The sequence below is a fragment of the Humulus lupulus genome, chromosome 5 (assembly GCF_963169125.1).
Source record: "Humulus lupulus chromosome 5, drHumLupu1.1, whole genome shotgun sequence".
Lineage (NCBI taxonomy): Eukaryota > Viridiplantae > Streptophyta > Magnoliopsida > Rosales > Cannabaceae > Humulus > Humulus lupulus.
Genome location: NC_084797.1, coordinates 149,121,116 through 149,134,581, shown reverse-complemented (window position 1 = coordinate 149,134,581; position 13,466 = coordinate 149,121,116). Strand labels below are relative to the sequence as shown.

The 13,466-nt window shown below is 44.7% G+C and overlaps 1 protein-coding gene across 1 annotated transcript; it reads left to right on the top strand.

Moving 5' to 3' along the window:
• The first annotated feature begins 1,437 nt into the window (after positions 1-1,437).
• On the top strand, positions 1,438-2,640 carry LOC133779579 (uncharacterized). Its single transcript, XM_062219527.1, has one exon. The coding sequence runs from the start codon at positions 1,438-1,440 to the stop codon at positions 2,638-2,640; it is 1,203 nt and encodes a 400-aa protein (XP_062075511.1).
• The last annotated feature ends 10,826 nt before the right edge of the window (positions 2,641-13,466 follow it).

The following is a 13,466-nucleotide window of genomic DNA, read 5'->3' as shown; positions in this document are numbered from 1 at the left end:
ATTTCAAAACACCAAAAATATCAACTTTAACAACAATAATAACAAAAAATCTCTAATAAACTATTACATATTTAAAAGTAATTAATGTAATTCAAATGTGGAATAAATCTTTAATTTTCTCATTTGAGTACAAATAAATAACATAATATATATTTAATTGACTGTATATATAATTATTACTATATAAATATATAATTTCTCTATGCGGGACTTAAAAAACATATGACTAATTATATTTTAGAGGTTATTTTTATTTATAACTAAACCAAATTGGGACAAATTTTTTATAATAAAATATAGATTATTCTTATATAAAGTATTCTTATATAGAGGTTTTACTGCAGTACTATTAGGCAATGTTTATCACTACAAATTTTGATTAGGGATTTTTTTATATATACATTTATTGAAAACTTTATATTCATTTATACGGTTTTTAAAAAATTATTTCTTTAATGCATAATCTAAGTTTTTATCTTCAAATATACGATGTTCTCCTCTTTTCTCTCCGGCTATAGGAGCTCTCGTCAAGTCCAAATTAGGACAAAGACCATTCAGGATTATCCCCCGTTCTCTCGACTGCGGCTATAACACCAAAGCTGATGCCATTTTCGTCATTGCCCACTGTTCTCAGCGAGTTTAGCAAGATGCTATTTTTACACGATACTAAGGAGCCTAGCACTAGTGCACGATACTAAGGGCCTCCTTCTCTTCACTTTCTCAGTCAATATTGTTGTGAGCTTTTCATATTTTTCAAATTTCAACTTTTATTTTCTTTCAGGGTGTCATAGTTTTTTCATTTTGGGTATCTAATCATCCTTTTTTTTTTTTGGATTCTACAATATGCTGCTGCTAAGTTGCTCACTGTTGGGCCCAAAATGTTCGGCCCGAAAACACTTACCTCATTTATCAAATATCAAAACAGAGCGTTTCGACAAAGAGAGGTTCCGAAGGCAGAAGCTGTGGGTCAGAGGCAATCTGCGCCTCTGACCCCAGAGCGAGACATTTTAAAAGTCGGTATTTTTGGAGGGAAATTCAGTTATTCTCTTTCCCCCTTTCCAGGGTTCGCTTGAACCAACTAACTGCTTTGTATATTTCATCCTATAAATATGAGATTCTGAGAGGAGAAAGGGATCGAACTTTGAACTGACTTAAGCATCGGAGTGTCTTTCTTGCAGGTGATCTCGACGAGTTAAAGGAAAATTTCATCACCGGAGTAGAAGCAAGTTGTCATTCATTGTTGGGTTTTTACTTCCAGATATAGAAAGACAAATTGTTGCCCCAACAATTGGCGCCGTCTGTGGGAATCGACAAACATATCGGCCTTAGCCACGTCGTCGAACCAAGAAATCAAGATCCACTACGAACCCAGAAATCATGCCACCAAAAGGCAACGGAGTTTCGGGCCCAGTCGCACAAAGCGTCCCTCCGACGGACATGAGTGACCAGATCGAAAGGATGTATCGTCTATTGGAGGCGAGCCAGCAGCGGTCCGACGAAGCAATCAAGACATTGACCGAAGCCCAAGCTAGGCTCGAAGCCGAGATTGCTGAGCTGCGCAGGTCCGCTGACACGACTCGCAACACCCAAGCCCACGACAATCTTGATTCTAGCAGATCTGATGTTTTGATCGACCGCGTTAATTCCCCACATCAAAACATGAACCCAGGTAACGGGAGATCCCAAGGCATCCCGCCATCCTACGGGGCCGAAGAGCGACAAGCCCCAACCTCTGACACGCATGGGCGGGCGGAAGCAGAACCCACTGGACCCGCTCAGCCAGCAGCCGAAGTCCGACCTCAACGCACCACACCTCAAGTCACACACGATTCTCCCTCTGAAGGTCGCGTTCCCTCGATCCGGTTCTTGGACAGCTGGAAAGAAGACATGATGAGGGAAATGATGCAGAAGTTCTCAGATGGGCGATCCGCCTACGCCACCGAACATTTGGATCTAGTATCAAGAACCACTGAGAAATCACCTTTCTCGGAATGGATTCAGAACGAGCCAAAGCCTTGGGACTTCGTCATCCCTTCCCTGCCTGCGTTCAATGGAAAGGGAGACCCACTAAACCACCTATTTCAATTTCAACAGAAGATGGCATTAGAAGCTAATAACGAAGCCATACAATGCAAATTCTTTTCAACGACTTTCTCCGGGCTAGCTCTGTTATGGTTCCGACAATTAAAACCCGGGTCACTCAACAGTTTTAGTGATCTCCGGCGGACCTTCTTACAGCAGTACAGCGCGAACCGAGAGGCGCCCAGAACAATGGCCGATCTCTATCGGATTGAACAGGGGGAGAATGAACATCCGAAAGCATACTTACAGCGTTTCATTGACCTTGTGCATCAAATCCACGACGTCGACCCACTCACCGCAGCAAATCTCTTCGTTAAAAGCCTGCAGGTGGGATCTCTCTTACATGAGAATCTCACCATGACACCTCCATACGACATGGCAGACGTGCAGACCCGAGCCGAGGGCGTCTTCAGGGTATTAGAATTTCGAGAGCGCGGACAGAAGAAGTCTGCACTCATCTCTGCTCCGCCAGCAAATAATCCTCCATCACCTGCCAGGGATGACAAGAGGAAACATAACCAAACAGATCATACGAAGGAAGGAAAAAGGCCAAGATAGGATCGACAGCCATCACGATACCCATCCTTCGAATACACCATCCCGCAAGAAGTCATTTATGAAGAAAATAAAGACAGACCTATCTGGCGAGAGCCCTACAAAATTACCACTCCGTCTAACAGAAGGGATAAAAGCAGATACTGTCTCTTCCACAAAGATCACGGTCATACGATCGCTGAATGCCACAATTTGAACAATCAGATCCAAGCCCTCATGAGGAGTGGGAGGCTTACCCAATACATCAAGCAGACAGGCAGACCGGCGCCTCGCGGCAGAACCCCGCTTCTGCCCCCGCTCCGCAGGCGTCAGACCCCATGCACACAGCCTCTGACAGCACCCAGGAGCCTCTTAAGCAAGTCCCTATGATCAACGGGATCGTAGAACCCACTGATAATCAAGAGCATGCAACTAAAATCCATAAAAGGATGGAAGAACGAGTGAAGCGATACAAATCATTAGGCCACGTGGTCAATCTCATCACTTTAGAAGACAAAAGCTACCCAGCCTCTGCAATCACCTTCACCGATGATGACCTGAAGGGCGTCCACCTACCCCATGATGATCCACTCGTCATTTCCCTACAAGTTGACCATTGCCAGCTGGGTAGAGTTCTGATCGACGGGGGCAGTGGGGTCGACATCCTCTTCTGGGAAGCCTTCCAGAAGATGGGGTTAGAGGAGAATCAGATTTGGCCCTCCACCATGCCCATTTTGGGATTCAACAACCAAAGAGTCTATCCAAAGGGCGTCGTTCGATTAACTGTGGTGGCTGCAGAACGCGCCTTGCCAGTAGACTTTCTCATTATAGATTCCACCTTGAGCTACAACGCCATCATGGGGAGAAATTGGATCCACCGGATGCAGGGGGTAGTCTTAACTCTACATCAGGTGATGCGGTGTCAATCACTAAACGGGCGATACACCGTCGACATCAAAGGCTGCCAGAAGCAGGCCAAAAAATGCTTCCTTACCTTAAAAGAAATAAATAGCTCTGGCACTGCTTCCCATGACAACTCCCCTGACAAATAGCAATTACAGTAGGACCTACCAGCGTGCCTAAAAAGAATCAATCTAGAGGAAGACCAAGAAAAACCCCAAGTTACACTAGATACCTTAGAACAAGTGAGTCTAGACGACGCTGACCCCTCTAAAACGGTCCTAATAAGTACCAAGCTCTCTGGAGAAGAGAGACAGACCCTCATATGATTTCTCAAAACCAGAATGAGAACTTTTGCCTGGACTCCCCATGACATGCCCGGAATAGACCCTTCTGTCATGAATCACAGCCTAAATATCTCCAACAACTTCCCACCCGTCAAGCAGAAGCAGAGGAGGTTCGCTCCAGAGGTGAATCAAGTCATACAAGAGGAGGTCCAACGGCTCCTAAGCACAGGGGCAATCGAAGAATGCATATACCCCGGTTGGCTTGCCAACCCCGTCGTGGTCCCAAAGAAAAATGGGAAAAAGAGAGTATGCATAGACTACAAAAATTTAAACAAAGCGTGTCCCAAGGATAGCTACCCTCTACCAAAGATCGATCAGATGATAGACGCCACTGCAGGATATGAAAGAATGAGCTTCCTTGACGCTTACTCTGGATACAATCAGATCCCCATGAAATCAGAGGATCGGATTCATACGGCTTTCATAACAGAGGGTGGTTTATATTGCTACAAAGTTATGCCCTTCGGTCTAAAGAATGCAGGCGCAACATACCAGAGGCTGATGCACAAGCTGTTTTCCCCATTACTCGGGAGAAATATGGAGGTTTATATTGACGACATGGTCATCAAGTCCAAACAAAGCTCTTCACATATAGACGACTTGACTGAGTGCTTCGACATCCTTGATGCTTATAAAATGAAATTAAACCCCTCTAAATGTGTCTTCGGGGTGTCCTCTGGACAGTTCTTGGGATACGTCGTCAGTCAGAGGGGCATCGAGGCGAACCCAACGCAAATTGCCTCCCTCTCAGAAGTCAAAGAGCCCCGAACCATCCGAGACGTACAAGCTCTGACGGGCAAAGTAGTAGCATTAAGTCGATTCATATCACGAATGTTTGACTGTTGCCAACCCTTCTTGCAATGCATAAAGAAATCTACCAACACCACCTGGGGACCATAGCAGAGAAAAGCATTGGAAGAATTGAAAACTTATTTGAGCTCACCTCCTATTCTGAGCTCCCCCACTGCTAATGAAGATTTATTCTTATACTTGTCTGTCTCACAATTCGTTGTGAGTTCTGTTCTCTTCCGAGAAGAAGCCAATCGTCAGAGGCCAGTGTTCTATTGCAGCAAGATGCTTTTGGACGCTGAAACCCGATACAATATGATGGAAAAGTTGGCACTCGCACTCCTTACGGCAAAGAAGAAGTTACGACAATATTTTGAGAGCCACACCATCATTGTATATACAGACTATCCATTAAAGCAGGTATTGAGTAAGCCTGACCTCTCTGGAAGGTTATCTAAATGGGCCATTGAGCTAGGGATGTACGATATTCAGTTTTCGCCACGAAAAGCTAAAAAAGGACAGGTACTCGCTGACTTCCTGGTCGAAATTCAGTCGTTCACCCCTGATGCTCTGCCAGAATTGTTAGAATCAGAAGATCAATGGGTGTGGACGATGTACATTGACGGAGCATCCAATTCCCAAGGGGCTGGAATCGGCGTTGTATTAGAAGCTCCCTCGGGCCTCAAAATTGAAGAAGCCATTCGTTTAGAGCAATCCACGATGAATAATGAAGCAGAATATGAGGCACTAATCTATGGTTTAGAACTCGCACGAGAAATGGGCATCCAACGACTGAATGTCAGAGGCGACTCGCAGCTTATGATAGAGCAAGTGGCTGGAAATTTCGATACCAAAGCACCACATCTAGCTAGCCTTCTACAGAAGGTAACTGACTTACGATCGCATTTTTGCCAGTTTGAATTCATACAAGTACCTAGGGAGAAAAATCAGAAGGCCGACGCCCTTGCCAAATTAGCTTCTGCGGGAGGATGAACACGCCAGTCCTCCATATCTATAAGCCGATCAGGAAAAGACATGGAAGTCTATTCAACCTCATCAGAACTTGAATGCTGGATAGATCCGATCATAAAATACTTGACCACCTCTGAGCTCCCACCTAATCCGAAAGATGCAAAGCTTCTGCGCCTTCGGGCACAACGCTATTCCATGATCCATGGGACGTTGTACCGAAAATCCTTCAACGGCCCATACCTACGGTGTTTGCGCCCATCAGAAGCTAAAAAATTGTTAGAAGAAATACATGAGGGGACATGTGGAAATTACACAGGGGGACAGAGTTTGGCACACAAGGCACTTACAGCAGGGTATTACTGGCCATACATGATGACAGAAGCACGAGATTATGCCAAAAAATGCGACAAATGCCAACGATTTGCATCCACCATCCATCAACCTGCTCAAACCTTACACTCCATCGTTGCACCTTGGCCTTTTGCAAAATGGGGTATGGATGTAGTAGGTGAACTACCTAAGGCTGCTGGTGGAAGACGGTATGCTCTTGTAGCCACTGATTACTTCAAAAAATGGGTTGTGGCAGAGGCGTATGTCACGGTCAGCAAAACAGACACTATGTCCTTCATCTGGAAGCATATTATATGTCAATTTGGGATACCGTGGGAGATAGTCGTGGACAATGGAACTCCGTTCCAAAATGCGAAGGTACAAGAACTATGCGACACGTACAAGATCAAGCTAAGCTTCGCCTCTGTCACTTACCCACAGGGCAATGGTCAAGCAGAGGCTTCCAACAAAGTAATCTTCGCCAACATTAAGAAGAACTTGGAAGATAAAAAAGGAGCATGGGTAGAAGAATTACCAAAAGTATTATGGGCATATAGGACAACAAAAAGATCCTCCACGGGGGAATCTCCCTACGCCATGGTATATGGAACAGAGGCCGTCATCCCAATAGAAGTCGGTCTACCTACACTTTGGACAGAGATCGCATCTGACCCAACAACAAACAATATTCAACTGATGCACAACCTGGACCTTCTAGAAGAAGCACGTGCAATAGCACAATTACGACTAGAGAATTATCAGAAAGTTGCAGAACGCTACTACAACAAAAGAGTCCACTCACGTACATTTCGAGAAGGTGATTGGGTTCTGCGTAAGGTCACGGGCAACAAGAAGAAGCTAGAACCTAATTGGGAAGGGCCTTTCGAAATCATTAAAGTACTAGGCAGAGGGTCCTACACCCTAAAAAGTGTACGTAGTGGGAAAATCGTTCCCCGTACTTGGAATTCAATGTCTTTGAAGCAATATTATTGCTAATGGTTGTACTGTGCAATTCAAAAGTAATACAACAACTTTCCATTTTTTCACATTCTTTTAAATTTCTCTTGTATATTCAATTCCTTGGCATTATTATCAACCATATTTCACCAAGTCAGACACGTGACAATTAACTTTTCACTCAAAATGTTTCCTCAATTATATCCTCACCTAACTTTGTAACATTATTCACGTGTACTCAAAAACCACCTACCACAATGGCTATAAATAAACAATTATCTAATGCTTGAAGTTGCCAACCTCCCCTAGCAATACACCGTATGTCTTTAATCTCAATACATACACCTACACTTCAATAAACAAAGAGCAATAATAATGCACAGCGAGGATCACACCCCTCACGTTGGCACCAGGCTGAATCTCAACAGTTCATGGCAACAAGGCCACTACACACGATCTGCGTACACGATCCTACCGCCTCTGCGTACACGTTACACTGGATTTTGTACCGCATTCTAATCTGACTTGACTAAGCTCACAGGGAGCTACGGCCAGCCATTTCGCAGTCTAATTTGCCCTGACTACACTGATCTGGCCGTCCAACGGAGGTGCACTGCAAACCCTACCCTCTTACCCGCATAAGAGGAGCACCTCCTGCTGTCTAATCTGCCCTAACTATCACAGCAGAACCATCTGCTGTTATGCTTCGGATTCCTCTCCAATATACACTAGCTGGTTTGGCAATCCAAGGCTGGGAGGAACTTTTCCTACAGTCGCACCCATATCCTACACAATGGGTGCCTCTGACAGGATACGTGGCAGCCCAAACGACCCCTCACCACACTACACGGTATGGGTGCATTGGAAAGATACCTGCCTCGCGATTTTCACCTCTTTACATCTGCCTCAACGTTCGGTCCGGATCACATTAATCCCTCTGACCTCATGGGAAAGTTTCCGTCTCCAAAGGCGGAGCCCGTTCCGATCAAGACCACTACAATAACTCCCTACGAGTAAGAAGGTCTGCCACCCAACAATAATGGCAACATCGCCGGAGTACAACACACTTATCACTATAACTTAAATTGGCATATGCTAAGTATGGGCACACATATTTGCTCAATTCCTTTCTCAATAAACAAAAATGAATATTTGTACTATAACTTAAATTGGCAGATGCTAAGCATGGGATCAGAAGGCGATGTATACTAAAAAATAGCAGTAAATCAGAAGTTGTTATTTATAAGTTATGTTACATTAACGACGATATTAACTCCTAATTTCATAATTGGTCTATTCTCTACGAACAACTATTTTCTTGCCTATAATTAATCCCACTCAATACGACGCATATACTCTGCCATCGCACTCTCTAGCTTCGGATGGCCTAACCCATAGCGTTCACATGATATGTAGTACGGGACGCCACTTCTGATAAGCTCTTCCATAGCCCACGTTGAGTAAAGCCACTGTGGGTTGTCAAAGATTCTCCTCAAAAAGGGAACCTTCGTCCACTCACGGTGCTCACCTGCAACAACAATGTTGTCAGCCCCAACCCATCACCAAAACACCAAGACGGATCACTCACACAACACTTAAATGGGCATCCTCTCCCACCATCTGTATAATCTTTCGCTGTATTTCGCACGCAAAGGCCTAAAGGGTCTATGAAGCTTCTGATCCGAGTAAACCATACGACTCACACCTGTCATCACGCCTTCAATTAAGTCCTAAACAAGAACAAACCCATACCGTACACACACCAAGACAACCAACAGGAAACAAAGTTCTACTTGTATTGATAATTTTCTCTATTACAATCATCTACATACTAGCGGCCTAAAGAGCCCAAAGAATGTATATACAGAAGTTAATTCAAAAACAAAACATGATAGAATTTAACAAAACAATAGTGTGTCATTTATTCTACGGCACCTCTTTCACCATCTGGCTTGCCCTCTGCAACAGGCGCGGATCCTGATGCCTTCTGATCAGAAGCCACATTGGCAACACTATCTTCAACAGCTTCCCCGTTGGCATTATACATCGACCCCAGCGCATCGCCCCTCAGCTTCAACTTCTCCAGATGACACGGCGGATAAGAAATCTGCAAATCCCCAAGCTCATTCAAATACTTGTCGACGTCATACTCTCCTATTTTAACATCAACGCTCTTACAATACATCTCCACTTTCGCCCATTTCTCCTCTGGGGTTTGCTTCTTATTACGTAATGCCAGATCCAGGTACTTCGCATTATCTACCTCAGCCACCTTCACAAGCTTGCGTTCGGTGATCTCCCGATCTCGAATACGCTGCCTAGTGGCTTCAATCGCTGCCACTGCTGCCCTCTGCAAAAGCAAAAACAATACGGAATCAACACACGTGTTTTATGAGCCAATTAATTTTCTAAATGCATCAGTAACAAAATAAGAATCGCATACCTCTGCCATCTCCTCCAACTGCTTCTTGGCTTCGGTTACCGCCTCTTCTGCTTCCTTCAACTTCTTCCCTAAAAGAAGTTCAGCTTCCAGCTTCTGCTTCTTGGCATCCACTGCGCTGGCCTCAAGACTGTTTGCCCTTTGCTCCAGCTCTTTTTTCTCTTTCTCTAAGGTCTCCTTATCAGTCTGCAGCGACACAACATCTTCTTCAAGGTCGTTCATCATACTGCTAAGCTTCTCCATGCGGGCTTCATGCTGAACGCAGAATTGACTTTTCTCCATCCACTTATTGGTCATATCCACCAAATCAGCTTTCAGTTTATCTCGCTCTACTTCGAGCCCGACAGTGCTTATCAGCTTCTCCTCTGTGGCAGTCACCCTCTTTTTTGCCTCTCCCAGCTCTGCTTCCAACCTCTTGATGGCCTCCACAAGCACGTCCCGATTCGCCTTGGCCATCTTCCTCCCTGACCGCTCCTCTTCTAATTTCGCCATCTGCTCCGCCAGTTTGGAACCATTCTACATAGCCGCCACATATTCTCGCCTTGCAGCCGAAGCCCATACATAGCTCTGTGACAAATCAATTATGCCCATTACAACTAATATTACACACATATCACGTAATGTAAAAAGTGCCCAATTTTTTAACCAACTTACCATCCAGATATGGTCTGATACTTGCTGCAAAAAATCACCTTGATCGCTCAAAGATCCAATTGCTTCCGTAGGTAGATGGGGTCTGCTTATGCGTAGCATTTCCTCCATAACTTCATTAGACGCAGAGGGGCCATATTCCGACATTACTCCTGTTCTGTCACTTGCTTCTCCCCCTGCAGATGCAGCCGCAGAAGCAACGGGGGCAACTGGCTTCTCACCTTCTGCTAACGTCGATACCATAATGCTATCAGACACCAACGCAACTGCCCCCGCGCCAGAAGAATATGTCTTCGAAGGGCGTACAAATAAGCTATCATCTTCATCCAAATCACTGGGGAGGTACACCGGCGTCTGCACGGCAGAAGACGTGAGCTGCTCCAAGAAAGCGCTAGGAGATTCAAAAGTGTTAGTACCCTTCGGGGACACAGCAATGACATCTCCTGGATGAGACTCAGAAGCGGTAGGCGGTAATGAAGAAACGACAACACCAAGAGTGTCAACACCTGTTACTTTGACAGCCCCTGATTCCTGGCACCCAGGGATAGTTTCAGACTCAACGGCCTTACTTGCCTCAACTGGAAGAGGAGTGGTATCCACAGACTCAAAACCCTCTCCGAAGGCATCCTCTAGAAGCTTGTTTTTACGAGAAGCAGAGGAAGGGCGTCTCCCCTCTGAACCATGCTTATGGCCAATAGCAGACCCTTCAGACAAATCAGAAGCAGAGGGCAATGCATCTGACGGCTTCACACAGACAGTAGGAGACTTCACTTCAAACAGTAAGCCACCTTGCACTCCATCTCCAATCGCTACTCCTGATAATTTGGACGAAGAAGAGGAAACGACCTCTGCATAAGCCACCCCTTCTGAGCCTGCTGCCAAGGAAGACCCACCTGCATGTGAAGTAGGAGACGCCCCAGGTAAATGCCCAACGGGGGAAAATCCCCGTGGCTTCTTGCACAATGAGAGGGCCTGACCCGTTGGTAATTTTCCTGGGGTAAGTCTGGGGATTGCATAGGCAGATCCTTGAGTAGTGGGGACAGAACCTTTTGGGATCCGAAGCTTAGATGAAATGCACTTCCCGTCATCCGAATCTTCGCCAGAGGACTCCTCACGCTCCTTCCTATTTCCTAAGGCTTCTGTGGGCAAAGGCACTTGTTGAAGAGGCTGAATTGGCAGAACATTAGAAGGCGTGGACGATCGCCCTGGATGCGGGAAGACCTGCGCGATAAACCGCACTCATCAGGGGAAGATTCTGCAGTAGGAGCTAGACCAGAGCCCTCCTTATTTTTGCCCTCTGGGACCCCTTGACGCTTGTGACACGCAGCGTAGGCTTCAGAACACGCCCTTTCGAACTCAACCTTCGTCAGCGACATAGTTGAAGGAGTAGGAGGGGATTTCTTCAAGAAAGCTCCCAGCTGCTTCGCGCATGCTGCGGTAATCTTGCTTAGGGTCATGTCACCCTTCTACGATCTAACTCGCACAGCTCTAGGGTCAACTCGATCCACGAAACAAAGCCGAGTCATAATCTGCATACAGTAGGGGTTCAATACACCCCTGATACTAATGGCATTCTCCTTAGAATCATGTAGAAGCCCCTTCTCTGTCAGCTTGTTTTGTCGCTCAGAACTCATGCTAACCTGAGGCCAAGAAAAATCTGATACAAAGAACCAAAACAGTAGTACACAAAGTTAAACTAGCAGACAATCATCCAGATATGATTAATTCACATTAAATTCAATAAAGAACAGAATGAAAAATGTGACTCACCTTTTATAAATACCCTGGCTAGAGGGAAAATTTCCTAAGGCAGGAACTCAGGGTACCACGCTCCTCCAACATCGAAGAAGTATTTATCCCAATTTCGATGGGAGCTATCGAAATCGGTGAAGATTGTCCGATCCTTTTTGGGAGAGAGGTAGAAAGTTTTCCAAGGCTTTCCCTCTATCACCTTGTTCGTAGACTTGGTGAAGCACGCGTAAATGTCGTCCGATTGAATATTGACATTCCTGAGGCTCCCTATCATTTGAGCCCCGACTATAGACTGAATAACATTTGGGAGAAATTGCGAAATGTGAGCCCCGGAGTTTGAAATTATCTGAACAAGCAGAGCTGGGAGAGGGAAGCGGAGCCATTCGATGTGTCTCAGACTCATGACTATCTCAGTAGGCTTCACTACGTCCTTAAATCGCCATTCTCGAAGCTCGGCCTCCGAGAGCATCCTCACCGTGACATTGTCAGGAATGTCGAACGATTTGCGCATGCGTTCGAACGTATTTTTGTATCCATCACGATCCAAAGGTTCGGGAGATGAACGAGAAGACATTATCACACCGAATGAGAAGATTGCTGAAGGTTTGAGCTGAAGGAAATCTCTAGGGTTTCTTCGGAGCTTCTCTCTGGAAGTTGGAACAAAGTATGGGAATTTGAATGAAAATTATTTTGAAACAAAAACTACTTAAATGAAAGGTAAAATAACCGAACATTTTACTCGATAACCATGTTTGCATTAAGTGTAACTTGTCAGGTAATCAAATAATTATGTACCTACGGATTACCTCAGTTTACGGAGAATGACGGCTCTAGGCGAACTTTTTGGTGTTGAAGAGTCGGCCCAAGATTCTAACAGATCAACACACCACGCCTGTCCGAAGCTTGGGCCAGGGGGCATCTGTTGGGCCCAAAATGTTCGGCCCGAAAACACTTACCTCATTTATCAAATATTCAAAACGGAGCGTTTCGACAAAGAGAGGTTCCGAAGGCAGAAGCTGTGGGTCAGAGGCAATCTGCGCCTCTGACCCCAGAGCGAGACATTTTAAAAGTCAGTATTTTTGGAGGGAAATTTAGTTATTCTCTTTCGCCCTTTCCAGGGTTTGCTTGAACCAACTAACTGCTTTGTATATTTCATCCTATAAATATGAGATTCTGAGAGGAGAAAGGGATCGAACTTTGAACTGACTTAAGCATCGGAGTGTCTTTCTTGCAGGTGATCCCGACGAGTCAAAGGCAAATTTCATCACCGGAGTAGAAGCAAGTCATCATTCATCGTTGGGTTTTTACTTCCAGATATAGAAAGACAAATTGTTGCCCCAACACTCACAACTTTGCAAACATCTCTATTATACAATTGAGTTTATCTTTTTTAAGTCTCTGACAGTATATGAGGATTTGGATGTGTATTTTGTTATGCTTAACTAGGTTTAACTATTGATCCGAGATATTCATTAGTTTTTTTTCTTGAAAAATAAATTTTCAATAGTTTGGATTATATATGAAACTTGTTTTGGATTATAAAAGGATCCCACAACGTTTTTAAAGCACGTGTCTATATTATCTATATGCAATTTATGTTTTGGCATGTGTTAGACACAAATTTCAAATTTAATATATTAAAATTAATGCCGAACACAATTTCACCTATGCTGATTTTATAACATAAGAGTTTATTAGTTTGAGTTCGACCC

Coding starts and splice junctions, on each gene's coding strand:
- LOC133779579 (XM_062219527.1), top strand. CDS start 1,438: ATGAGTGACCAGATCGAAAGGATGTATCGTCTATTGGAGGCGAGCCAG.